The 26839-nt window shown below is 34.4% G+C and overlaps 1 protein-coding gene and 1 non-coding gene across 3 annotated transcripts; one reads left to right on the forward strand and one right to left on the reverse strand.

Annotated features, from left to right (window-relative positions):
* Positions 1-3458: 3458 nt before the first annotated feature.
* On the forward strand, positions 3459-3538 carry TRNAL-UAG (transfer RNA leucine (anticodon UAG)). Its single transcript has one exon. It is a non-coding gene; the product is annotated as a tRNA-Leu (tRNA).
* Positions 3539-5163: 1625 nt separating this feature from the next.
* Positions 5164-16867, reverse strand: LOC150030192 (K(+) efflux antiporter 3, chloroplastic-like). Of its 2 annotated transcripts, XM_090309952.1 has the most exons (19): positions 16328-16867; positions 14783-15172; positions 13871-13972; positions 13196-13276; positions 12187-12288; positions 11514-11591; positions 10743-10811; positions 10538-10588; positions 10202-10315; positions 10016-10117; positions 9787-9921; positions 9160-9341; positions 8939-9074; positions 7507-7578; positions 7294-7395; positions 6972-7133; positions 6540-6629; positions 6252-6413; positions 5164-5648 (listed from the first exon to the last, which is right to left on the reverse strand). In XM_090309952.1, exons 1-19 carry the CDS (start codon positions 16382-16384, stop codon positions 5400-5402), a joined length of 2436 nt encoding a protein of 811 aa, XP_090166078.1. In that variant the 5' UTR covers positions 16385-16867; the 3' UTR covers positions 5164-5399. The 2 variants fall into 2 exon arrangements, with proteins under 2 accessions (XP_090166078.1, XP_090166079.1); XM_090309953.1 differs by lacking the exon at positions 16328-16867 and having other exon boundaries at positions 14783-15178.
* Between the last annotated feature and the right edge of the window lie 9972 nt (positions 16868-26839).

Genomic DNA, 26839 nt, shown 5'->3' on the forward strand with positions numbered 1-26839 from the left:
CGAATTTGGAGAATGTTTAGACGCCTATAAATAGGGCCAAGGACTTCAGATGAGAACTCAAATTCTCTTCAAAGGACATAAAGAAGAGTGTGTGAGGACTAAGTAGGAGAAGACCATGCGTTGGTAGCAATACCATGCATTGGTCAAGAAGTTCCAAGAGGAGAGATGCTGTCGGGTAGAAAAGACAGGAAGTAACATCAATTTGGAACGAGAAGTTCTCCCAAAATACTCGTGCGTTTGATGTAATTTTAAAGTCATATGAAAGTTAAAAGAGTCTAGTTTTCATGGTGGGGTTACTGGAGAAGAAGCTCCAAGGAATCGGGTTGGAAGCTGAGAAAAAGACAGAAGGGTCAGGCTGTCGGGTAAGCTGGGCCAGTATTGATATTTTGAAGATTTTGGCTAAACCACGAAGAGTTATGAGCTAAGATTTTATGGTAAGCTTCCTGAGACATTTTAGAACATGTTTGCAGAAGGAAGTATCTTAAAATAAGTTCTGGACCTATGAGTAATATAAACAGATAATTGAATCTGGAATTTAGGGTTCAAAAGGGAACCAAGGAAACCTAAGAAACTTCGGAAAGGAAAGTTCCTAACCAACTAAGGTGAGTGGTTATTGTGTGTTGTATTGTTGATATAATTTCTATATATAGATAAATATATATAGGGAATAATGTTAAATTGGCATGATCAAGGATATATGTTTATCTAATTACTATGTTTGTTGAGATATGGCTTGTATGTTTGTTTTGGAAACTGAAATTGTACTCGGGATATATAGTTAGCATGCTTGAAAAGGGTACTTTGCGGGAAAATATAGTCGGCTTCGGTCGGCGAGAAATGATAGTCGGTGATGACTGGCAGGAAATATAGTCAAGTCACCTAAGCATAGCTAGCAGGAAAATAGTCGATGTGCACATTGGCTGGATAATAGGGTACATGGAAAGTTTCCATAGGAATTGTTGTTGTCTTAGTATACGTGTGAAAGTACTGGGGATGTTTTTATTATGTGATAACCAGTGGTCAAGTTGAGGATTGATTTTTTTAACCAGAGGTCGAGCTGGGGATTGTTCAGCGGTTTGGTTGGAAAATAATATTGAACTTGTGGTAATGTTCTTGTTGACTATGCATTGCTTTTCCAAAAGTATATTTCTGTTGACAAAGTTATTTGTTTATCTAAAGGCACCACTCACTGGGCTTTATAGCTCATATTTTCCATATTTTATGTTTTACCCCTCCTAGGTAGCGAAAGGTGAGGAGTTCCAGGGTGCTGCTAAGGTCAAGGTCTGCCACGTGCCACAGTTACACTTCCGGAGGGTTTTACAGTTGTTGTTGTAAACTTTGTAGTTAAGTCTTGGAGTTGTATAAACGTTACATTGTTGTAATAAAATGGGTCTCCTTAATCAGTTGATTGTTCAATTTGTACATTGGTATCAGAGTTATTTCCGCAAGAGTTATTAGGCAGTAAGTGTCAACGAAAGGGTTGATAACTGTTGCAATCACGCTCTTTCCCAGGCTCAGAGGGTAGTCTGGGGCGGGGTGTGACAGTGCAGGCTTAAATAACCTGGGAATAAAATGCAGATTTATAAATCTTTAGTTTGTGAAATATTTTCTTGTATTTAATCACTGGTTAGATTTTAGATTAATTTAAATTCATCATCTTAATTATTTAATGTAGTTAAGTTTAAAATAAACCATTTTTTTTTTTTTAAAAAAATGAAATAGAGGTTTTAACTAAAATTATAATTTTATTTAATCTATTGTTTTAATAATTTGATATTTTAATTTTACTAGATTTTGGAATAAAATTTTATAGACGTTTGTTACTTTATCTAATTTAAAAATTATCATTTTTTTACCATAATATGCTAACTTAAAATAGAAATAAACTGTTACTTGAATATTAAATTCAATTATTGAAAACTATATATATATTTTTTTTTATCAAATTACATTTAAAGAATAAAAAAATCATAGATTTTGAGTTTTTGTTTTTATTTGGTCGCTAAGTTATTTTAAACATTTTAAACATTTTAAACTTTTACATTTAGAAATTAATTCTAAGTCTTCGAGCTATTAAATTGACCAACGAAAAAAATGAAAATGTTATTAAATTAAATTAGGGTTTTCTACACATAGGCTAAATAAATATACCTATATAAATGCAGTCTAATAGTATGTTTGGAATGATTTAGAAAAAATATCTTTCAAAAATTCATTTTTATTTAAACACTTTTGTTAAAAACTCATTAAAATAAAAAAATACACATGTATTGCAATTCTTTCACATGTATTGCAATTCTTTCTTTAAAATGTTTTTATATACAAATTTGTTTAGTTTGTTATATATTAAGAGTGTTTTTATTAATGTTTTCCATGACTGGTTGTGGTCGCCAAAGATGGCAATCGGAGGTTGGCCGATGGAGTTGGTGGTTGGAAATTCACCAGTGTGGGAGGAAAGGGGATTGCCAGAGATTGGTTGATGGTGGTCGGAGTTGGTCGACAATGGTCGTCGAGGTGGTGGTTGGAGGTTAGCTAGCAACGATCGCCAAATGGTGGAGGCCGGAGTGGGCCGATGACGGTTATTGGAGGGTGGCAGTCGGAGTTGGTCGACGATGGTCATCAAAGGTGGTGTCCGAAGGTTGACTGACTGGGTAACCTATGGGTTATTATTCGAACCCATAGAAAAATTATATAGGAAGCCAAAACTTCCTAAATCCATGCTCCAAACAAGGATTGAGCTTATGATGCATAACCCATCCAATTCCAACCATTGAAACAAACACCCCCTAAGCGTTCTTTAGACAAATGACCAAAATTCAAAGATTTCAAGTTCAACTTAAGAGACAGTATATATATATTGTTCAAACTAGATTTTGCTAAAATTGTGGGTGATAATACCCATTCGATTGAAACATTTGGATTTGAGAGGGTAAAATCGAAAAAGTAGACAGGGAGATGAGCTTCTATATCTATAATTTTAAAAGTAAAAATTTAGTCCTTAAACTTTAATAAAATTCTCATAAATAGTATTTAGATAGGAAATATTTAAGAGAATTTTATAAAATAATAGGAAATCATAGAATTTAAATTTTAACTTTATCTATGATAAAGATCCTATTTTCTATTATTTTTTTCTTTTTGTAGAATAAAGAAACGAACCTCAAACCTTAAAGTCGATAGTATAAACAGTATAAACACTATGTCAGTTGAACTAAACTCATTTTGATACACATAAGTTTACACATACCAATTATAAATATTTATTAATTGTACAATAAAAAAAACAATAAATATGTATTTATTAATTGTACTAATAAAATAATAGTAAGCATGTTTACATCTTTAATTCAATTAAACACTTTTATCTCTAGTCAATTCAAACGTCCTATTAGTCCATTTTTATTTTTCTAATATTTTGCATGAATTATAATTTACAACTCTAGACTTTCTGTACATAAGACAGTTTGGCCGAGTGGTCTAAGGCGCCAGATTTAGGCTCTGGTCCGAAAGGGCGTGGGTTCAAATCCTACAGCTGTCATTTTAATTTCCAATATATATATATGTCACGCAAATCATAAATTTTTTAATTATGAAAACTATATATAGTATACCAGAGCGATTGTCATGTTATTATATGAACATAATGTTTCTTATGTTATATTACTGACTCATGATAGGTAAGTGTTACCATTCTTAACCAAATTCTAAATTTCAAAAATTACTTTTAGTTTTCAAAACTTTGCTTAGTTATATTAGTGAAAGTATAGATAACAAAGCAAAAAAATTAGACATTAAAATAGTATTTATAGACTTAATTTTTTAAAAATTAAAAACAAAAAACTAAGATCCTGTTTGATAACCATGCTTTTGGTTTTTGAAGATTAAGTCTATATACACTACTTTCACCTCCAAATTTCTTCATTTGTTATCTACTTTTTTACTAATAGTTTAAAAAATCAAGCAAAATTTTAAAAACTAAAAAAAGTAGCTTTTAAAAAATTATTTTTGTTTTTAAAATTTGACCAAGAATTCAACCATTATACTTAAAAGAAAGATCCAAATCATGTAAGAAATAAGAGGGAAATAGGTTTAATTTTAAAAAATTAAAAATAAAAAACTAAGGTCCTATTTTGTAATTATTTGGACCCCATTTGGTAACTATTTTATTTTTTATTTTTAATTTTTTAAAATTAAACCTATTTCCCTCTTATTTCTTACCTGATTTGGATCTTTCTTTTAAGTATAATGGTTGAATTCTTGGTCAAATTTTAAAAACAAAAATAATTTTTTAAAAGCTACTTTTTTTAGTTTTTAAAATTTTGCTTGATTTTTTAAACTATTAGTAAAAAAGTAGATAACAAATGAAGAAATTTGGAGGTGAAAGTAGTGTATATAGACTTAATCTTCAAAAACCAAAAGCATGGTTATCAAACAGGATCTTAGTTTTTTGTTTTTAATTTTTAAAAAATTAAGTCTATAAATACTATTTTAATGTCTAATTTTTTTGCTTTGTTATCTATACTTTCACTAATATAACTAAGCAAAGTTTTGAAAACTAAAAGTAATTTTTGAAATTTAGAATTTGGTTAAGAATGGTAACACTTACCTATCATGAGTCAGTAATATAACATAAGAAACATTATGTTCATATAATAACATGACAATCGCTCTGGTATACTATATATAGTTTTCATAATTAAAAAATTTATGATTTGCGTGACATATATATATATTGGAAATTAAAATGACAGCTGTGGGATTTCCACGCCTTTTTGGACCATAATTACAAAATAGGACCTTAGTTTTTTATTTTTAATTTTTTAAAATTAAGCTAAGAAACATTCCTTTCATCCATAAGCTTCTTTGTTTTGTTCTCCTTTTGCCTCCAATGTTTAAAATAAAAACACTAATATTTCTCGAAGTGAATTTTGAATAGTTACCAAACATTTTAATTTTCCAAAATGATTTAGGACCCATTTGAATTAATTTGAGAAAAAAATATTTTTTAAACTATTTTGAATGCATGACAAATACTAATCTTTTTTCAAAATGACTGACTAAATATTTGAAAAGGTATTTCAAACGGACATCTTTATGAATATGGTTTGACAAATATATTTATGTTCCCTTAAATAATTTGGAGCAAGAATCAATACCCATATCTAAAAGATAATGACAAATAATTGAATAACTATCAAATGAAGCAATATACATGGTGTGGTTTCTTTGGGAAAATGGCCAAAAAGGTTTGCTGATTGACAAGTTTCTTTACAATAGTATCCATATCTTATGCCCACTAAAGACTTCACTGCACCAAGTCAAAAGTTGGGGAAAGCAAATTCTTGAGAACAAAAACAAAACTTTTTCAAGATAAAATTAGGAATCTTTCAACAAGACTTTCATTTTTCTAAACCATCAGTAGCTGTTATGTGGGTTGGTGGCTCTACCACATTTTGCTCTAAAAAGTTGTTCTCTGTTTCAAGTTCACAGTATAGGACTCCATTTCCATCTAAATCTTCAGGCTTCTGGAAAAAAGTATCTGGCTTCATTTGATCTACCTCTTTTCCATTTAAGATTTGAGTATTATCTTCCCTGTTCAGCCTCGATAGTTCGTTCTCGGGGGACTCGATTGAGTCCTTGACACGTATCTAATCAATCAAATCAGTAACATTGTCATTTTTTTTAGGGATTACAGACAAAGTTAGCCATATAAGTATATAACAATGTATAAGACTATAATGAAAGTTTGGAGTTGGCATGATTGACAGTGGATGATGTTGTGCAAGTAAGAATGCATATGTGAAAAGACCTAGAACTCTCTAAAGCTGGAGTTTTGGCTGTTATCTCTTTCGGCATTTAATCGAACATGTCCTGAAGAAGATTCTATCATGGTTCTCAAAGTTCTGGAAAATGAATCCCCAACTCAAATCTATTATCCCCAAAGTTCTCACCCTTCATTTTTCATAAAAAGGGGAAAGTATAAATTATCTAACTGGAGAGCTCTATTTTGACTATTTACGATCATAGAGCTCACTAAAGTCAAGCCAAATAGGATGCAAAAATTAGCTAATGTTCCAAGACAAAAGTCGTATCGTATCTATTGTCAACTGTAATCTATATGTATAACCTATGCAACTTGTATGAAAATCCATTGGCACCTCCAGCATGTCTTTTGCTTTCCTTTCTTTTTCTCTTCCTCCTATATCAAGTCAACCAAAAATTTGACTTTCATTTCATTCAAATATACGAACCTGCAGCGGTTTCATAAGCTCTAACTCTTGCTCATTGGATTTGTCGAGTGCATCTTGAGCTTGTATTTCCATAGAGTTTCGAACCATTTGACTGAGGAAAGACACTTGGTCAGACATGACTCCGAGCCCTTTCAAAAGCTTTGACCCAAGTTGTAAACTAGTCTGCACAAATAAATTGAAGAATTTTATGTTAAGAGTATCCAGGAGTGTCTACAAGAATGCATCTTAGGTTACAAAGCCAAATTATCAATAACTATGCTTCACATCCTGATCATTCAACACTGATACCTCAGCATCTTCCAAAATAGCATCCGTTGCACCTGCGTTCTTTAAATCTAATAGATGCACCACATCCTTAGCTCGGGCATATATTGGGATCTGTATCATAGAAGTTTTGTCGTGTTCAAATCAAGACCGAAAAGGAGGAATAGCCAGTGAGTTAAACAATCAGTGACTCAACACAAGGAAAGAACACACTTGAACTTGATAAAAGAGAACATATGTTCTCCCTGTCCTTATAGATGGCACAAAATGAAGCAAGTTCAACAGAAAGAAAATTTTGCAACCAAAATAGAAACCTTCAAGAACTGCATACAATACATACATATATATGTTTTCTCCCTCCAAAATAGGAAATGTGATATTCTTTCAGCATAATTGTTTCCTCTATGGTGGACCGACCTTCCTATTATGCACATACAATAAAGAGAGAGAAATTACTGCTGGGAACGCGAGCCGGAGCTTTTGAACAGCATCAATTGTTGCCTTCTTCTCCGTGAACATAACCATGACAGCTTTTGGGGAAGAGATTCCAGCAGATTGCAAAACTGCTGGTCGTGATCCGTCTCCATAGAGAACAGGAAAACCAAGCTTTCTAGACGTCTGACAGAAGAAGAAAAAAACGGTCAGAGTGTAAGAAGCCAGATAACCATATAGCCCAAAAAAAAGGAACTACTTAATGAGAACACTATGCCATTGCAAATAAGGGAAGTACAAAAAAGTCAATCATGGACAATTGTGGAAAATAACAAATCTAACCAACCTTCACTACGGAAAGATCAATGTCAAATGCTACATATGGCCATCCAGGAGTATTGCCATCTGTCCCAGATGCCAAAGGTGTAGATAAGAAATTTGCCAGGACCTACATAGATCAAACAAGATTCGAAGGAGCAAAACACTTCAGGGTTGTACCCTTGCTAAATAATGATTCTTAATATAAAACAAGAAAATATAAATATATACGGATACATACCTGACCCATTTGTCCAAATCCAACAATGACAACGGGTTCAGTAGCGTCAAAGTTCACTGTATCTGCAGCTTTCTGTGAAAATTTCACATATCAAAATATGCAGACTAAATTGGTACAATAAAAGAATCGGTCTAAATCAACATCCAAGTATTATCTATTTTCTTGGGTAAATAACACTTTTCGTCCCTGATGTTTAAATTTTGTGACAAATTGGTCCTTAGTTTTCAAATTGAACATTCAAGTCCCTAACTTTTCATAAATAGTTGATTTTTGCCTTTGAGTTAATGGAACCGATTAATTATTTATGGAAGATCACGTGGCAGTTTTCAGAATAAAAAAATAATGAAAATCTCCCTTCTTTTTCTTCAATCTGAAAAATCTCATCTCCTTCTTCCCCGACCCCTTTCCCACTCTTCTACTTCAATCTGAGAAGAAACCCTCCCATCTTTTTCTTCAATCTGAAAAGGCCTCTCTCCCATCTTCTTCTTCTACAAACCCACTGCTTCCTCTTATTCTAAAACTGAAGAAAATAAAAGGACTGGCGAATCTGGCCGAGGAAAACAGCTCCTCGCACAAATCTGGAACGACAAGTGTTTCTGTTTTTTCCTCCTTTTTTTTTTTCAGTGGGCAACATTGCAACAACTGGCGGCAGTTGGACGACGACAGGCAGTGGCTGAACAACAGCTGGTGGTGGTTGGATAACGAATTGAAAGGGAAGGGAGGAGGAAGGGGAAAGGTTGGGGGAGAAGGGAGTGGGGGACGAATGACAGAAAGGGAACATGATGTTCTGTTAAGACAACGAAACAGACAAGCAAAGAATAAAGAACAAGAAGAAAACACAAAGATTTACGTGGTTCACTAACAGTGTCTTAACTACGTCCATGGACAAAAGAAGAGAACAATTTTTTTATTAGAGAGAAATATCATATAACACAAATGGTTTTTGGCGCCAATAGGGTTAGAGGGTCATTCAAAGTGCCAAATAACAAATTCAAGGTATTCCAACCTATTATTTCTATAAGTATTTTTTATTTTTAAAATTGTCACTTTAGCCTGTTAAATATTTAACTGGCATTGGTAACTCAGGGACCAAAATCGTACATTTATGAAATGCTAGAGACTTCATTGTTCGATTTTGAAACTTAAAAACTAATTTGCACAAAATTCAAAACTTCAGAGATAAAAAATGTAATTTACTCTATTTTCTTTGTTTCCTAATTTTTTTCTACTAGCACAATAGAGAAATTATTTACTTCAAAATATTTTTCTGGATTGTTTGCATAGTTGAAACCTCACGTCCTTACCATGTAAAGATACTGATATCTTCAAAATACAATTCTATTGCCAACAACAAATGCAAACTTAATTCAGGTCCAGTTAAATGCAAATCAAACACTAAGTATCGAAAGGAAGCCTTAATGTTAGAACATACATCCTCTGTCTTGTACTTTTCGCTGATGAATTCAGATGCCTTTCGTCCAGCTTCATTAAGCAAGGGGGTTAGAGCCATTGACAAGACAACAATAATGATGAGTAGCTTGTTTAACTCGAGTGGTAGCACTCCAAGCCTGATACCAACAAAGAGTGATAAGCTAACATGACGTAAGGATTCATGTTGGAAAATAGACATGCACCATCTAAGTTAAGACTCGCCTGTTAGCTAGAGAGAACACTACAAATCCGAACTCGCCTCCTTGAGACAGAAGAAAGCCTATTCTTACACTTTCTTGAGTGGTGAGGCCCACACGGGGACCTATTGCTGTTATTATAAGGGTCTTGATTGCTATCAAACCTGCCAAAAGTGCAAGAACATTTGGCCACTCTCGGAACAGGAGCTGCAAAAAAATGAAATGCAGAGGAACCCTGAAGTCGTTATAGTACTTCTTGATTGGTCTAACTTCTAATGACAAAATCGATAAATTATATATCAAACATATAAAGGAAAAAAAATCAGTATGATTAATATATATAAAAATAAATAAATAAAATCGTGCTTCCATGTCTCACCTTTAAGCCAAAAGAAGTGCACTCTTCCAGTGTTCACTAATCTACTCATAGAACTCAGAAAATATTGATGTGTAACAGCCTTTGATACCTTCTAAATAATTCATGTATTTCAACATTCATATGTTACATTGTATGTAATTAGATCTCTTGAGGCTAACCTATATTCTTCTAATTGCTATTTACATCATTCAAACTTATAGATTATTATTGCATAACTACGTGAACCAATAAAGTAATTTTAAATCAGTAAATGGAAAACATAAGACACTGCACCTGCATATCAATGGAGGTCCCTGTGGTAACAAAGAATAACCCAAGGAGCAAGCCCCTAAATGGCCGAATGTCTGCTTCAATCTGTGTCCGGAAATTAGTTTCTGCTAATATTGCCCCAGCCAAAAATGCTCCCAGCTGTACTGTACATCAATTCTATCTAACTAAGATATTATAAATATGAAAACTATTCACATTAGTTGTTCCCAAGCATGAAAAAAATGAAACAAACCGTATCACTAAAGCCCAATTTCTGAGTGATTAGTGAAGTGCCAGCAACTGTCAGCAGGCAAAGGGCCACAAAAGCCTCTGAGCTTCTTGCTTCTGCAACAACCTGAATTTGGACCGCTCTCTGTTAAGATCCTAAAACAAACTTGGAGCAACCTTTAGTATCTGCCAAAATAAGCACGATGCGAACCTCAAAAACTCGCCTAAGAATCAACTTTCCTCCAAGGGACAGCAGACCTAATCCACCTAAAGCCTTCAAACTTTCTTGTGCGAGCATTGGCCAGATACTTTCCGTGCCCAAATTCTAAAAGGATGGAGAGTGAAAGGAAAAGAAGCAATACACAAAATCAAACTATTTGATAAATATGATGCTAAGTAAATGTCAAGATGATGGGGGAAGAGTTGCGTACAGAACCAATCACAGAGAACATTTTACATGAGCAGGTTTAAGAATATATATTTTTCCCAGGAGATCCCTCAAATTATAGATCTATCTCTAAACAATGTCAAGGATCCTTTCATGTACCTGACTCTCAAGAACTGGAAGTATGACCAGGAGAGGGACAACAGCAATATCCTGCATCAAACAGTATGCATTACAGAAAAGTTACAGACCACTTCCGATAGAAACCTAACACAAGGACCAAAATATTTTGAAAGAAAGTAGATGATATACTAAAAGAGAACCAATATGAAACAAGTCGAGAAAATAAATTTGAAGGGGAATAAACCTGAAGAAGAAGTATCCCTAGAGTTGCCGAGCCAAATCTTGTTGCAAGCTCTCCTTTCTCTGCAAGAAGCTATTCATTATGATAGGTAAGGTCAACTATCCTAATCACTTACCATTAGCACACTATAACATTTGCAATAAACTAAAAACATTGTTCTTCAAATAACATTTTTGACTAAATTAAATGAAATCAGTAACAATAAGACCTAGAATTTTGTCATTAGATGGAAATGAAAGAAGATTTGATGAGATATTAAACAAATCAAGTTTGACATGATTAACATTAACTACTATGTTATATTAGATATTATCTCTGGATATTAAACTTATTTCTGTGAACATTGGATTGATTTAAGTCTTCTTTTTACCATACTTCCCCATGCCAATGCTACAACCATTCCTGTTCTATCTCTTAAAATTTATTCCTTGGAGTGTCTTTGATCTGAGTATCAAGTACAGAAGGATTTAAGTTTGCAATCTTCAGGAGTTTATACTAGCTACTCCATTTAGTAGTCTTGTCTTCATGTCCCAAATGGATTGATGCGTCTTTCCATGAAATTACAGAAAAAAGAGACCTTAATAAAAAGTCTTATGCTCCATTACAGGCTTGGTAGAATTAACACCAGACACAACCAGATTGCAGGCATGTTCAATGTTCCATTGTTCTCAATCAACAAATTCATACTTTTACTTCAAATTCATGACTGAATAAGTGTACAGAAAAATTAGACAGATACACAAGTTCTATTATGAAAGTACTTGATTAGGCTACCTGTAAAACAAAAGCTGAAGAAGATAGAGAGAGGGCAGCACCAATCACAATAGCTTCATCAACGCTTCTGATGTTAACCTACAATTCAGACAATCATATCTCAAGTTGGTGAGTAAATGCAACATTGCTATAATAGCATAAAACATGGAAATGAAGACAAGGCTTCCAAACCAAGACTGCAGTGATAACAAGAAAGACGAGATTTTCTTGTCTGAAGTTCTTACAAAATTGAGCAGCAAAACTACAAATGTTTATACACACAGAGACAAGCAACCCTAGAGAAGGAAATGAAAATTTCTAAGAGAGATTTTATATACAGAATATAAAATAACCAGGAATATCTAACTTAGATGTCTTTATGGGACCATAATGAGAAAAAAGAAAACAAAAGGTTTTAGTCAAAAGGATCTTTTATCCACTGAGATTCCCCCAAGCTCAACTCATAAAGTCAGATTGCCAACCTTAGAAGCTAGAATATAGGCATTCAATTGGACCTCTGTTAAAGAAAAACAATACAAATTTTAATTTCAATGGATTTTGTTTTTTTTTTAAAAAAAAAAATTACTAGTAGTTTGCGCTATCCTTAACATGCAACAGCCTAAATAAATTGGGATTCAGAATTTCCATCAATGTAATGCATATTAAGAAAACCAACCGAAAACAGAGTGCTTACCAAGTCAGATCTGGCGTGAAAAAGGTACTCCAAAATTCTTGTTCCAATAGCCCCATTTGTGGGAAGTTCAAATGCTGTGAAAGCGATAGTAGACAATATGACCTTCAGAAGGAAAGGTAGGAGTGTGTGAGTGAATAAGTTAAAAGACTTGAAACTACAAGCGATAGTAGATAATATGAACTCGAGACCCGCATTGAATCTCATCGTGATTGGTAAAGGGTAGTATGTGGCCATGTGGGTTACAAACACTTTGGCACTCTTCCATTACAAGCTAGATTTTTCAAGTGCAAATTCTACTCCAAGTCATTAAACAATTTTATTAATAGCATGCTATATTATTATGAGAGGAATGATTGGTATATACCAAATGAGACTTTTATTCAAATCATCAAAATCTAATGAATATAAGAAAGGAGTTCTCTATTTATAGAGAATTAAGTGTGGGATAGGGTAACTAATTCTAAATATATTAAATGACCCCAAATTCTATTACATCAATGACATAGTACAATCAGTATCCACGTGGAATCGTCTTTGTTATGGATACTATGAGCTAAGAATTCTCAATACTGTGTCATCATGGTTTTCAGTTTGAAGGATGGACTATAACAGCGTATCCAATGTAGAAAGAGACCACGTGCTTTACCACCTCAAAACTATAAACCTCTTTCTTGACCTCCACTGAGCAGTGACTCCATCCTTTCCCTCTATCCCTAACAAAAAGACAAAAGTTCCCCCTTCATGAAACCCGCAATTTCAAAATTACCTTCACTAACCCATTTCACTCTGACTTTCCATCTCCATATATGCATCTTATCTGGGTTGGACTTTCACTTTGACTTTATATGTGACGACAAATTTCAACCTGTTTTTATTATTTGTATATTAAAAAAAAATAGACAGTAGAAAGACACTATGTAGTAGGCCTAATCAAGGGAAAAATATACAGATCCAGCTTAAAATATATTGATATATTCCAGTCATGCATCATCTTTTTTTAGAAATATACCTGTGTCAATCCCATGCCAAAAGCAAACCTTGCAAGAGCCTTTAGACGTGCAAATGAAAGCTCCAAACCCATCTCAAATAGCTAGAAAGGAATACTGTTAGTGCAATGTATAACTAAACAAATACACTCACATGTTCACATGCATACCCATGCCCGAATACTACACATAATTATAATTATAATTCAGGAGGGTAAGAAGGAATGGAATATGATGCAAGTCTAAGGTGGTCAGGCCTCTAATACTTCACATCATTATTTCTTCCACAATCAAGAGTTTATTTGATTCACTTTAGAACTCAAGGGCACAGTTGTACAACCGATTTTGTTCAAGTAAGGTTGTAGAGTTTATTTGATTCACTTAATCTTAATTTAAGTGCATTCTGGTGCAAAATGCAACATCATACATGGAATGTCACTCAATGATTTCTTTTTTAGAAAGGAAAAAATAAGACAAATGTAACAAATCCTTCCTAATCGAAACTGCAAACTGCTTTGACAGATTGAAAGAAGAGAAAGGAAATTGATTTATTCTATGCCCACAACGGAACAATAACACCATTTCAATACTGATGCTCTGTTCTCTCGTTGGCAATGGAATGTCATTCAATGATAAGATAACAAAGCAGCATAATACCCACAAACTTGACACATGAAGAGAGGGTTGATGTGGCTTACCAGGAAAAGTATTCCCCATTCGGACAAAACTTTAACATCTATAATATTTCTAATGACGCCAAATTGATTAAGTACAATCCCAGCAAAGAAGAAACCGAGTATCTGAAAACAGCCAACATACGGTCAGATTTTGAATCAAACATGAAGAAAAATGCACAGTAATTCACATTGTAAGATCTCCTCAAAACTTTGCTGAATATTATATATAGCTCTAGCATGAACATGTACACATGTATGCCTAAATATGTATCTTAGTAGAGTTGAACAACTAGTTGTAATATCTTGGGACCCAAAACTCTCACAACTTGTTGACCTATTTACAATTAAAAACACTTGAATCCGGTACATGCTCTAATTGAAATATAGACCTGCATGAGAGTCATTGGAACATCCTGGACCCAAAACTCTGACCCAACAACACCATCATTACAAGTCCATATATTGCTATCAAATTTAAGATCCAACAGTTCTCCAAATGACGTTACCCCTTTGCATGAAAAGATTCATGAAAGGGGCCCTTAGAAACTAAATCTTAAGCTTCATGAAAATTGAGAAAAAGTATGATGAAAGAAATCGGCAAAATCTATTTAGAGAACGGCATCATATTGATGGTATGTAAAACTAAGGCAACATGTTGCTTCACTGTCAAAAATATAGTTATACAAATCAAACCGCTTCAGATCAAGAAAGAAACTATTACAAGAAAAATGGGAAAAAGATTAGAAACCGCAGCAGATTTGCCCCCCTCCCCCTCCAATATATATATATATATATATATATCAACAGTTCAACTTCTTGAAGGTTAATCATTATATTCATTATTCACACACTTCATTCAATAAAGATAAACTCAATTTCAAAAGATCATAATAAAATAAGAAAAGTAAGTGGAGAAAAGAATATCATTCTTACAGGGCTAGCCTTAATTCTCCTAAATAGAGGGACAACTACGACAGTCACAGCTAGGAATGTCAATGTATCCAATCCTAAATCATTGATGACGTCAACAGCAGCTGAAACATCAAGAGCTGCACGTGTTCCAAGTCTTATCCTCTGTTTAGGCCTACGATTAGACCAACTGTACCCATTCTGTCTAACTACTTTGAACGTTAACGTAGTAGCACCACTGTAAAAAAGTACAGGGACTAAAGAATAATCATTCCTCCCGCAATTTAAGGTGCATGATGAAACAGCCAATTTCTTGGAGTGTGAATAATGTAAGTTGAAGGAAGGTCCACAAAGTTGATGAACAGTATGAGAGTAGGCCCTCAAAGGATTCTTCTGTTTAACTGCACTATAAATCTGCATAGTAATAAACAAGTGAAACAACTGAGAAACTCAGGAAAGCAAACCTCCCCAATTTTGTAACAGTATAAAATAAACATCATTCTGCTTATCTAGCTATTCATCGTCAAATTTCTGACAATTAAAAAAAGGTATTTATGCATGCTAGAACCCGGAAGTTTTTGAACTATTACTTCTTCAGTTCTGTAATTTTACTTTTATTATATGGTATTATTTCCTTTTCTTGCTTACAAGAAGAGAAGAAATGAGTATTGAATTAAAACACATACAAATATACAAAATAATTAGTAACCTTACTAACCTACCACTAGAGACTAAATCCATATTCAATATTTCAATGTCCAAATCTCTTAACAGGATTTGAAATGAAAGGCCACCAATATATTTCAAACAACTCGGTGGAGAGTATTAGATATACTCATCAGTATTCCAGTAACTTACTATATTGTTTCACATTTCAAACCATTCATCTCTTCGGAGAAACTGAACATTGTAAACCATAACGATATGCAATTTCCAAATCAAATTACATAACCAATAATAAAAATATTAAGAAATAGCCTTGGGAAATTCATCAGGCATCCATATACCCAACCCCATCAAGATGCCTGAAAAATATGATTTCATAGGACTAATTAAATGTCCAAACCACCCATACAAGTATTCATCACTGCCAACCTGAACATATATTAACGGTTAAGGCATATGCCCTCGGCCAATAGGTTACGGGTTCAACATCCCCACCCCCACTTATTGTTGTTGTTTTTTCAAAATAAATAAATAACACACTGTCATCATCCCTTACAAATTCAAATCTAATGAGTTTGTTTTGATCACTTCTGAGAAGAGTAATTTTAAGAGAATCTATTAAAAAAAGACACCAAAAAAAAAAAAAAAAAGCTTCTTTCCTAGCGTTTTTAGGATTTTTAAAACCACTTTCAATTACATAACCAAACACTATAGAAAGTATGAAAACAGGAAAGAGTATCAAATCGCTTATGACAAACATTCAAAAGTCAAACTCACAAGTCAAATAAATATGATCATGCAAAATCCAAGAACCCTCATCAATGATCAAAGCAATCAAGATTATGAAACTTCATAGCCCAAAAAGATGAATAATAACAAAAACAAATAAAGACAAGAAGCTACCTGAGACTGGGAGCTTTGGCAGCAACTAACCGACTCCAACATATTACCTAAACTCATAAATCCAATACACCCAATTTGAATACAGTGAGAAACATTTGCTAGTGTTTAAAGACAAACCCAGAACTTCTAAACCCAAATTAGAGGCTTAGAACACAAATATCAAGTCAAGACTGAAAGGGGGGAAAGAAAATGAAAATGGGTTCAATATCTGAGGCCAAAAAATACCCACGTTCCAAAGATTTGAGGGATTTTGATTTGTAAGAAATGCGCTGACATGGGGAGAACTTGCAATGCAGCGAGAGAAATTGGGAAGATAGAATGGGAATTTGAGTAGGAAATTGTAATAAGCGGAAACCCCAGAAAGGCTAGCAATGTTTTACGTGTCCATTTTTGCGGCCATGGCAATGGCTGCAATCGGACATTCAATCCAATTACTCATCCGGAAGAAGACAATTGAAATAGAGCGACGCAAAATTTGAGCCACCAACGTAATCACTGTGTAATCCATTTGTGGTTCAGAATCAAGTTCTGAAATAAAATAATATGTCGTCAACATTATTTTTTTATATATATTCAAAGTCACACGTGCAACATGCAAATACACGAACTCTCACTCTCTCTTTCTTTAGGTTTTGGATTTTATACTTTAGTTTTAAGTTCTTAGTTTGATTGCAATTTAGGTCAGGTCGGTTCAAAAATAATCCATCAATCATAATATAAAAAGCATGTCCCAATTGATTATTTTTATTATTGTTGCTTGTCTGTTTTCCGTAATCGTAATGAGATGTGAGACCCACTTTGAAATTTGTAATCAAAACGTATAATGTAATTGAGAAATAAAAGAGGTTTAATTTGATTGCGGTTGAAAATTATGTGAAATCCACTACTTTTACCATTACGTTATAGATATTGTTACTATAACAATATGAAAATTATGAATTTGTCACATTTATTATTACCTTTACCATTACAGTTACCATTAGGGTCAAACAGTAATAGTGAAATGTAATAGACTCATAATTATATGGAAAGGTGACCAGAAGCGATCTAATTGTGTTTATGATTCAGGCTTATTACAATTCGTCCATCAATGAAATCTCATTTCGATTACACCAATTTTCATTACGATTTGGTAAATGTGGCCTTAGTTCAAAGTTTCAAAATGTTATAATTTTACCATTGAAATTTGAGTTTTGTTTTTATCAACGCGTTCTATCTATCTTGCGATCTTCTATTATGGCTATCACTCCGTGGCCACAATCTCCATTTGGTCACCGTAATTCCCATGTGTTGGATGCCTGTGATTACCGTTTGCGATTGCTTAGCTCACGTGTTTGTCTTTGCGATCGCCAGGCTTTAGCGCATGCGTTTGTCTACTATAGCTTATATCAAATGCATGCGTTTGATTCCTGCGATAACTACAAAAATAGACACTTTGGCATGGAGTAATGCATAATATTGGGGTCAGTGAGGATTTAGATGCTAATTGACGCAAAACTCATTTTTTCAAAAATTCTAAGTATTATCACCACGTTTTCTTCTTATTAGCCCTCATGATTCTAAATAAAAGTCTTATAAAAACTAGTATTTCTACCAGTTATCACCCCCCCTCCCCCAAACTTAGAATCATGCTTGTCCTAGAGCATGCGTTATACTCAAGAAATTCTTAACTCACCTTCCGGCGTTTCTTTGCGATGACCAGCTTCTCAGAATATAATTAATTCGTACCTCTAACCATGGCTGCAATGCTCACCTCTACTTTGGTTGCTTCTTCAGAGAGATCTTTTCTAAGTTAAAATTTGGCAAGTCTTTACTCAAAAACTTTTTATTCATCCTTCGTAACTTTGCGTTCAGCTCATGAGAATGCGTTCGTTCAAAGCAATTCAAGCTTATGCGTTTACTTTTTCGAATGCACCGTCGATCTTGGTTACGCTCTTCGTTCTCGCTTGCCCCCTCGTTTGTCATGCAGGCATCCAACTTCGGTTGCATTCTATATTCAACTCAACTCATGTCTTGCTTAATTTGGCTTGCGCCAGATAGAATAGTTACACTTATGCGTTGATCCTATTCACTTACCTTCGTTTTGGTTTGCCCCCACGAGTGTCATGCGGATATCCAACTACGGGTAAGTGCCTTTCACAACTTAACTCTTATCAACATGGATTTTCCCTATTGCGTTGGCAGTGGAGTTGTTATTTTCAAAAGCTTTTTTTTTTTTAAGGAAATGACCGCAATGTTATGAATGCAATTCTCCGAGACCGCTGCCACCCCCCCAAACTTAAAGGGCGGCAACATTCTCACTGTAATCTAAAAACAAACTCAACAGGAATGTGATAAAAAATGTTTGAGCAAAGATTTGCACACAATAAAACTATAGACTTTCACACTTTGAAGAAGCTATTAAAAGTAAGGGGTGCCTTGTGATTCTAGTTAGAGGATGCGGTGAATTATTTGTACCATTATAGACGCATCGCAAAGAACCACAGTCAGACAGGGAGAATTCTAAAAGGATAATGCATAAAAGATAACAAGAAAAGAACCTTAAGTAGAAGAACGCATGCGACAATGCGTTAGAGTTCATGCGATTGAAACCATGCGTTGAAGGATTTGGAGGATTCTTCCTTTGTAACTGTGCACTGAGGAGAGTTATTATCACACCTACAAGGAGCAAATGCACCACAACCAAGGAAGCAGTCACATATCCAAAATAACAATAAATAAAAAAAAATAAACTAAACTAAGAAAGCAATGTAAAAGATAGAGTAGAAGACGTCCCTAGAGAGATTGGAGTGTTGTCACCACAAGGAGTCTCCTATGCAGGAGATGGCTCTCAACTGCTTGGGTCAAGGGGTTCGCCCTGACCATTGGAGCTTCCAGTAATTGTTGGACGCATGATGGTTGACATGCGCCCGAAACTACTTCCAACTCATGCGACAAATAGCCTTTCTATCTCGGGGTCAATATTTGACTTTCGACACATCGCCTATACTTCAAATATTGTTTGCAGCTTGGTCGCACAATCTACAATACACCTAAGATTGAAAGGGTGCTTGCGAAAACACAAAAACTACACAAAACATTAGCTATCAAGTCCCCGACAAGGGTGCCAAAAACTTGTTGGAAATTTAGGAATGCTTTGTTTATTTATTTATTAAGGACGGATGGGGCTGTACATGAATTCATGCATTAAACATGGCTTATGCATTTGCACCCATGCGTCTGAGGTCATGCGTCAGAATGAAGATGATTTAGACTAATATGTAATGACTACGCGTTCCTATCACAAGTTTTCTTATGCTCCCGCCAAGTATAATGCAAATGCAAGATTTTTTGGGTAATCTGAGGTCGAACACAGCGACTTGTCACTCAATAATTCTTGTGAAGTAATGCGTTTGAGGTGATGAAAAGAAAAATAAAAAGAAGTTTAATAGATGTACAAACTTTTCCTACTCCTAACTAAACAGATTGAGCAATAGAAGACTTGCAATAAGAATAAGTAGAGACACAACAACCATTAATGCATAGTAATGTTTATTATCTTAAATCGCTCGAGTAATCCCAACTCATTGCACTACTTTATAGTGCATGGTTGCGTCAGGCATACGATTGTGCCTATCTCTAGGAATAATGCGAACTTTCCTTTAGTGCGTTCCATCTTTTACCTTTTCAGGCAGTTAGACGCGACTATTTAACTTATAGATAAGTAATGCAACATCCCATAGACATGCGTTACTACAGCCTTTCACCAAGCAATGAGGACCAACTCACTATCTCTAGGAACAATGCGAACTTAGGCTTATAATAACAGGCATTTCTGCCAGTTATCACTTATATATCATATTAATTATATCACGTACTATTGAACAAATTTAATTATATAATATATAATCAAATCCCCTCTTGTTATTTTGAACACTTCAAACTAACCCAAAAACTGATTCTCAACTTGAATCAATTGAGCTACCAAGGGGTCCTTATGGACTTGTAGCTTAAAGCTCTAGCAGTACGTGAATAACTAGCTAACTCTTGAATCACGAAATCCACCATCTATTAACTGCCAGACACTCCACTAAAGATCAACAGTTGTACTCTTCTCACTATAGATATATTTTTGTGTCCATTGTATGCCTATTGTAGTATACCCCAAGGAAACGAGAGGTGGGTACTTCTTTAATCCAAAAGAAAATAAAGTGTTTGTATCGACAAACGCTACCTTTTTGGAAGAAGACCAGATGAGGGACCATAAACCATGAAGCAAAATATTTTTAAGAAAGATTTATGAAGATACTACTGAGACTCAACAAGGGTTGTTAAAGAGGCTAGTACATCAATAAGGGTTGTTGATGTCGGTTCATTTAGTCAAGCTAATCGATCTCAAGAATTGAGAATGCCTCGATGTAGTGGGACTGTTGTGAACCTACCTATTCTCTATGTGGGTTTAACAGATGCCCAAAACATCATATCTGATGATGGGGTTGAGGATCCATTGTCTTACAAGCAAGCAATGGAAGATGTTGACAAGGATGAAAAGATTAAATCCATGAATTAAGAAATGGAGTCTATGTACTCCAATTATGTTGAAAGCTTGTAGATAAACATGATGAGGGTAAAACTTATATGTTTCAAGTGGATCTATAAGAGAAAAAGGGGTGTAGATGGAAAAGTACATATCTTTAAAGCTAGACTAGTGGCAAAGTGTTATACCGAAGTTAAGGGAGTGGACTATGAAGAAACTTTCTCACTTGTTGCCATGTTAAAACCTATTCGAATTCTCTTGTTCATAGCCACATATTATGACTATGAGATATGGAAAATGGACGTGAAGACTGCCTTTTTGAATGGTAATCTTGAAGAGACTATCTACATGAATCAACAAAAGGGATTCATTAAACAAGGTCAAGAGCAAAAGGTTTGCAAGCTTAATCAGACTATTTATGAACTGAAACAAGCACCTCGATCTTAGAACATAAGATTTGATATTGCGATCAAATCTTATGGCTTTCATAGGATGTAGCAGAAGCAACAAGGATAAATAAACACACTAATTCATTAATTTTGGATGAAACTAAAGCATGTTCATTAATTAAAAAAGGGTTTAAAGTCATACCTTTGAAGAACTCCATAAGATCTTAATTTTCAGTTGTTATCTTCTTCAAAACTTGTTGTGAACCACCTCAAGATCTTCCCCACTATCCTCTTGGAGCTTTAGAATGGGTTGTGGGACTCAAGAATAGCTTGAACAAAAGGAAACTTGGAGAGATGCTCACTTCTATACGCCCACTTGAAGAACTATTTCTTCAACCTGAATTGTTCTAAAAAAACTCTTTGAATTCATGCCTAAATTCCACTCCAATCTTCTTTATTTTTTGTAGGCTATCATACAAAGAAGATGGCTGCATGAGCTGTAGCTCTGCTATGAGTTATTGAAGCAAATGTAAATGGGTTTTATGTGATCTTGTTCAAGATGATAATGGAAAAACTCATAAATCCATTTTGTGTTGATTTTTCCAATTGTTCAAAAAATTAATTTGATTTTAAAATTGAAAATATTATTAATTTTATAAAATTAATTTTATGAAATTAAATTTCTAATAAAATTAATGAATAATTATTTAAATAATTCGATGTAGATATATTATGTCCACTTGATATAACTATGATCAGTAAGTCGATCCTTCACAGGTCGTTCATAGTCACAGCTGGGTCAAGATGACCGTTTTACTGTGAATACATCTCGTTCCTTAAGTTCCTACTGACCCTCTAATGAACAAGTCCTTTCTTTATCATGAGAAGGTAAGGCCCCGATTGTTCAAGACTTGGAATCAGTACTTAAGAGAACAACCAATTTACTAACCCTAAATCGGGTAGAAGTGAATTCCATCTTGTAGAGCTATATCCCCAGCTATTCAATGTCCATGGCTTTTATCCACTGTTCTTTGTTAACATCTTCCATTGCCTTTTCAAAGGTTAATGGATCCTCTAAACCATCATCCTGTATGACGTTTTGAGTTTATGTTAAATCCTTATAGCGTTCAGGTTGTTGAATAACCCTCCCACTACGTCGAGGCATCCTTAACTCTTGGGATGGACGTGACAGGACAACAACAATTGTTGATGGACTAGATTGATAAAAAACTCTCGTTGATATTTCTGTAGCTTCTTTGGTCGAGGTAGATGATTTTTTATATGGTCTTCTTCCAAGAATATAGCGTTTATCGATACACATACTTTGTCTTTTTGGGGATTAGAAAACAATCCTTCTTTTGTTTCGTTGGGGTATCATACAAAAAGGCATAATATCGAATGTGTTTCCAATTTCTTAGGATTTCATACGAACACATGTGCTAGACAACCCCAGATACGGAAATGACATAAATTAGTTTTGCGTCCTTTCCATATTTCATATGGTTTTTCTGAAACACTTTTTGAAGGAACAACGTTTGGAATAAATACTGCAGTTTGTACTACATACCCCCAAAAGGATTGAGGTAACTGAGCATAATTGATTGGACCATGTCTAACAATGTTCGATTTCTCCTTTCTGCAATACTGTTGTGTTGTGATGTTCCAGGTGCTATGAGCTGGGACTGAATTCCATGATCAACTAGATAGTTCTGAAATTGTAAATCCATATACTCACCACCTCGATCAGATCGAAGTATTTTGATTCTTTTATTTAAAAAATTTTCTGTCTCAGCCTTAAATTCTTTGAACGTTTCAAAAGTTCAGACTTATGACTGTTTAAGTAAATGTAGCCATATCTAGAGTAATCATTAATAAAACTGACCAAATACTGATGCCTCCTCATGCTTTTATAATCATCGGATCACATAGGTCTGAATGTATAAGTTCGAGAGTCTCTTTGGCACGAAGACCGTTTGTCAGAAAAATATCTTTTGTCATTTTTCCCTCAAGACATGATTCACATGGAGGTAGAGAACTATCTTCTAACTGATTTAGATGACTGTTTTTTAGCAATCTCTCGATCCTGTTGAGATTAATGTGATCAAGTCTGAGGTGCCAAAGATAGGCGTTAGGAGAAATTTTTCGTTTCTTATTTTGAGTCTCTGCCTTTTTAAACATTTCTATATTTGTAATGGTGTTTGCTTCAGTTGGTTTTAATATGTACAAGTTATTTTCGAGTCTTGCAAAACAAATATGAACACCTCTTGATTAAACAAACACTTCATTAGATTCAAAAGATATTCTGTACATATTTTCTAGCAGATAGGAAATAGAGATCAATTTTCTTTTCATCTTAGGTACATAATATACATTCTTAAGTAAGATAAAAAAAAGTCTAAAAAAATAGCTTGACATCTCTTACTGCATGAGCTGAAAATACTTCACTCGTTCCCACTTCATGAACTTAAATGACTTCACCCGTTCCCACCTTGAAAGTCATTTCCTGTTCAGAAAGTTCTCTCCAAGAACTAGCTTCCATTAGAAAAGTGCAAATATGTTTAGCGGTGCCTGAATCCAATATCTAGCTAAGTTGAGTATTCTCCACTAGACATGTTTCAACTACTAGTAAATTTGATTTACCTTGTTTCGCCTTTTCCGCTCTTTTTTTATCCAAATACTTTGGGCAGTTACGCTTCCAGTGCACATCTTGTCCTCAATGAAAACATTTTCCTTTGGGAGTTTTTTTTTTGTTTTTTTTTTCTTATCAGTAGTTTTCTTTATCCCTTTTCCTTTCTTCTTCATTTGTATGGATTTTTCTTTCGAAGAAGAAGGAATAGTCTTCTTATTATTAGTAAGTTTCGTTCCAGACATTGACCCCTTAAAAAACTTCTGAGGTTTAGAAATAACATTTATTTTTTCTCCTTCAGTTTCATCATAGATTGATATGTCTGTAACCCGTTCAACAACGTGGTTAGATTATAAGTAATTTTGTTCATAACAACATTGGTTCTGAATGGCAGATAACTCTCCGGGAGAGATTCCAATATCATACTTACTTAACTTGTTTCATCTATCATCGCCTCATGAGCATCAACAACATTAAAATGGACCATCATATCGAGAACATGTTCCTTAATGTTGGTTCCATCTTTCAAGCGAGTAATGTAAACATACTTAATGACTTCATGTCAAATAGAGGATGAGGGTTGCCTAAACATCTCCTGAAGCAACACCATTATCTCATGGGTGGTGGGCATAACCTCATGTTTCTTATTAAGTGCATTAGATATACTTGCTAAGATGTAGGCTCGAGTTTTCTCATTAGCCTTTACCCACCTATCATAGATGCCTCGAACATTTCAGTTCATTGTTGTACTGGGAACTGGAGGACATTCCTCCGTCAACACAAACCTCAAATCATCCACAACTAACATTGTATTGATGTTGGATTTCCAGTTTAAATATCCTTCACCGTTAAATTTATTGGAAGCTAGCAATTATATGATGGAATTCGACATTGCTGAAACAATTTAAACAAATTCTATTAAATATTTATGCCTCTATATCCAATTTTAGCAAAATAATAAAGTATCCAATAAATCTTTATTTATTTGCAATGAGACTTTCGTGATTGAGCACAATTGCTAACGAGGGGCAGTCAAGAATTCCTTCACTGAAGTAAGACAATTCTTGACCAAATACTATATTAGAATAACTCTTTACTTCTATAGTTCTTTTGGTTATCATTTTCGGTCAAGATCTTTACTACAATTAGTAATTTTTGTAAGTATGACCCGCCATTTTCAAATCTTATAAAACTATATGAATATGCCCCCGAAATAGAAGACAATACCCAAGACGGAACTATAAGACCTTATTCATTTTACTAAAGCCTGTGTTGTTTTGAATCCTATGTGACAACAGTCCGAGGGGATCACCGTGTTTAACGACTATCTAGTGCCATATAAAAACATCAACAGGCATAACATAAAAATCTCACAGCTCAAACTAATAGAAGAGAATGTTTACACATTTCCTTCACCCACTTACTATTAACTACTTCCTCATTCGCCTTGTTATTGATCCATGCAAACACTTTCTGAACGGAGCAGTCGCGATAAAAGTAACATGAAGCCGAGCATAGATCTCATGGTGTGAACTCTTGAGGACGTGAGAGGTAATAACTTTATATTGAATATATTGTTAATCTCACTGAAGTGTTCTATATTTTTGGGTATTCACTTAAGTATAAAACGCTAAATTCAAACAACCTAAGTCTATATCATTTTTTCTAAGTATAACAATTATATTTGGATATATCCCTATGATGTCTAAATGTTTAAACCAGTTTTAAACATTACACTGCTTATGTATTCTCAAAAAACTGGTTAATAACGCTCAATAATTAGGCCATATTCTTTAGGTAGGAGGTGTTCCGTAGACTGTCAACTTAAGTACCCCCAACCTTAGACAGGATTATATACCAGTTGAGTTTGTTACCAAATTTTATAAGGTAACAATCTATTTTAACTATTAAGATGAGGGTTAACCTACGTGAGCATGCAGTTGTTCTTTGTTATGGATTTTAAATGTCTAACCCAATTTTATAACAGCTTACAAAACTTTAGACATGTTAAACATCCACAACATACATCAAAGGCATTCAATATTTAATATAACAATTATATTAAATAAAAAAAATCCTAACATGCATACTATATATTATAACATTGTATAACATACTTTTAATGCATGTAACATGTTTTCTACGGTGGGGTTTTAAATCTACATGACATACTGTATGCATATCATGAATTATTTAATTATTACATACATCAAATGCATAAAAATTAAAGACAAACTGATATGGTTTTAGTTTTAGCATAAACAAGTAAATCAATGCCTAATTATTACAAAAAAAACTTCAAAACCACTTCTGAACTGCTCGAATCGCTCCAAACCAAAAATCAAATAACTAGAACCGGACTGGAAAAGTCTGAACCGGACCAGCCAAAAACCTTTTGAGGCTGAATCGAACAGGACCTCGTGAAAACCGGTCGAACCGGTGCTCTCGATCCATGCTCAAAATCTCGCTAAGGCTAATCATGTAGCACTGATGTCTGTCGTCTAGCACGATCGTCTTGAAGGATCTCATACCGAGAGTTCCGTGAGCATTTTCAGATCGCTCTGATCTCAAAGTTACCAAAATAGAACAATAAACATACAACACATACAGTTATGCAATTAAAACTTAATTAACGGCATGCTATGAACAATAAAATCATAAGGGAAAGAGTTCCATACTAGTTGAAGACTATCTTCAAACTTTAGAACCCCAATGCAGCGGAATCCTCCAACAGATCTACCAATGCCTGGCAGGAACGTCGACTATAGCAGCACGATCAATGCAAACATGAACGCCGTAACGAGGACGACACCACCACTAATGAGGCCCAGGTATTCTTGGAGTGAAAACCCAAAGGGTGGGCTTTGGTGAATTGGGTAGAGGACGGAGGACACACGAATCATGTAGGCGATAAGCAAGTGAGAGAGCAAACGATGCTATCGCATAGCAGAAGTGCTTATCGTCTAGAGGAACTACAGACC

Source organism: Benincasa hispida, unplaced genomic scaffold (genome assembly GCF_027475165.1).
Source record: "Benincasa hispida cultivar pf3 unplaced genomic scaffold, pf3_genome.v1.1 HicScf47, whole genome shotgun sequence".
NCBI lineage: Eukaryota > Viridiplantae > Streptophyta > Magnoliopsida > Cucurbitales > Cucurbitaceae > Benincasa > Benincasa hispida.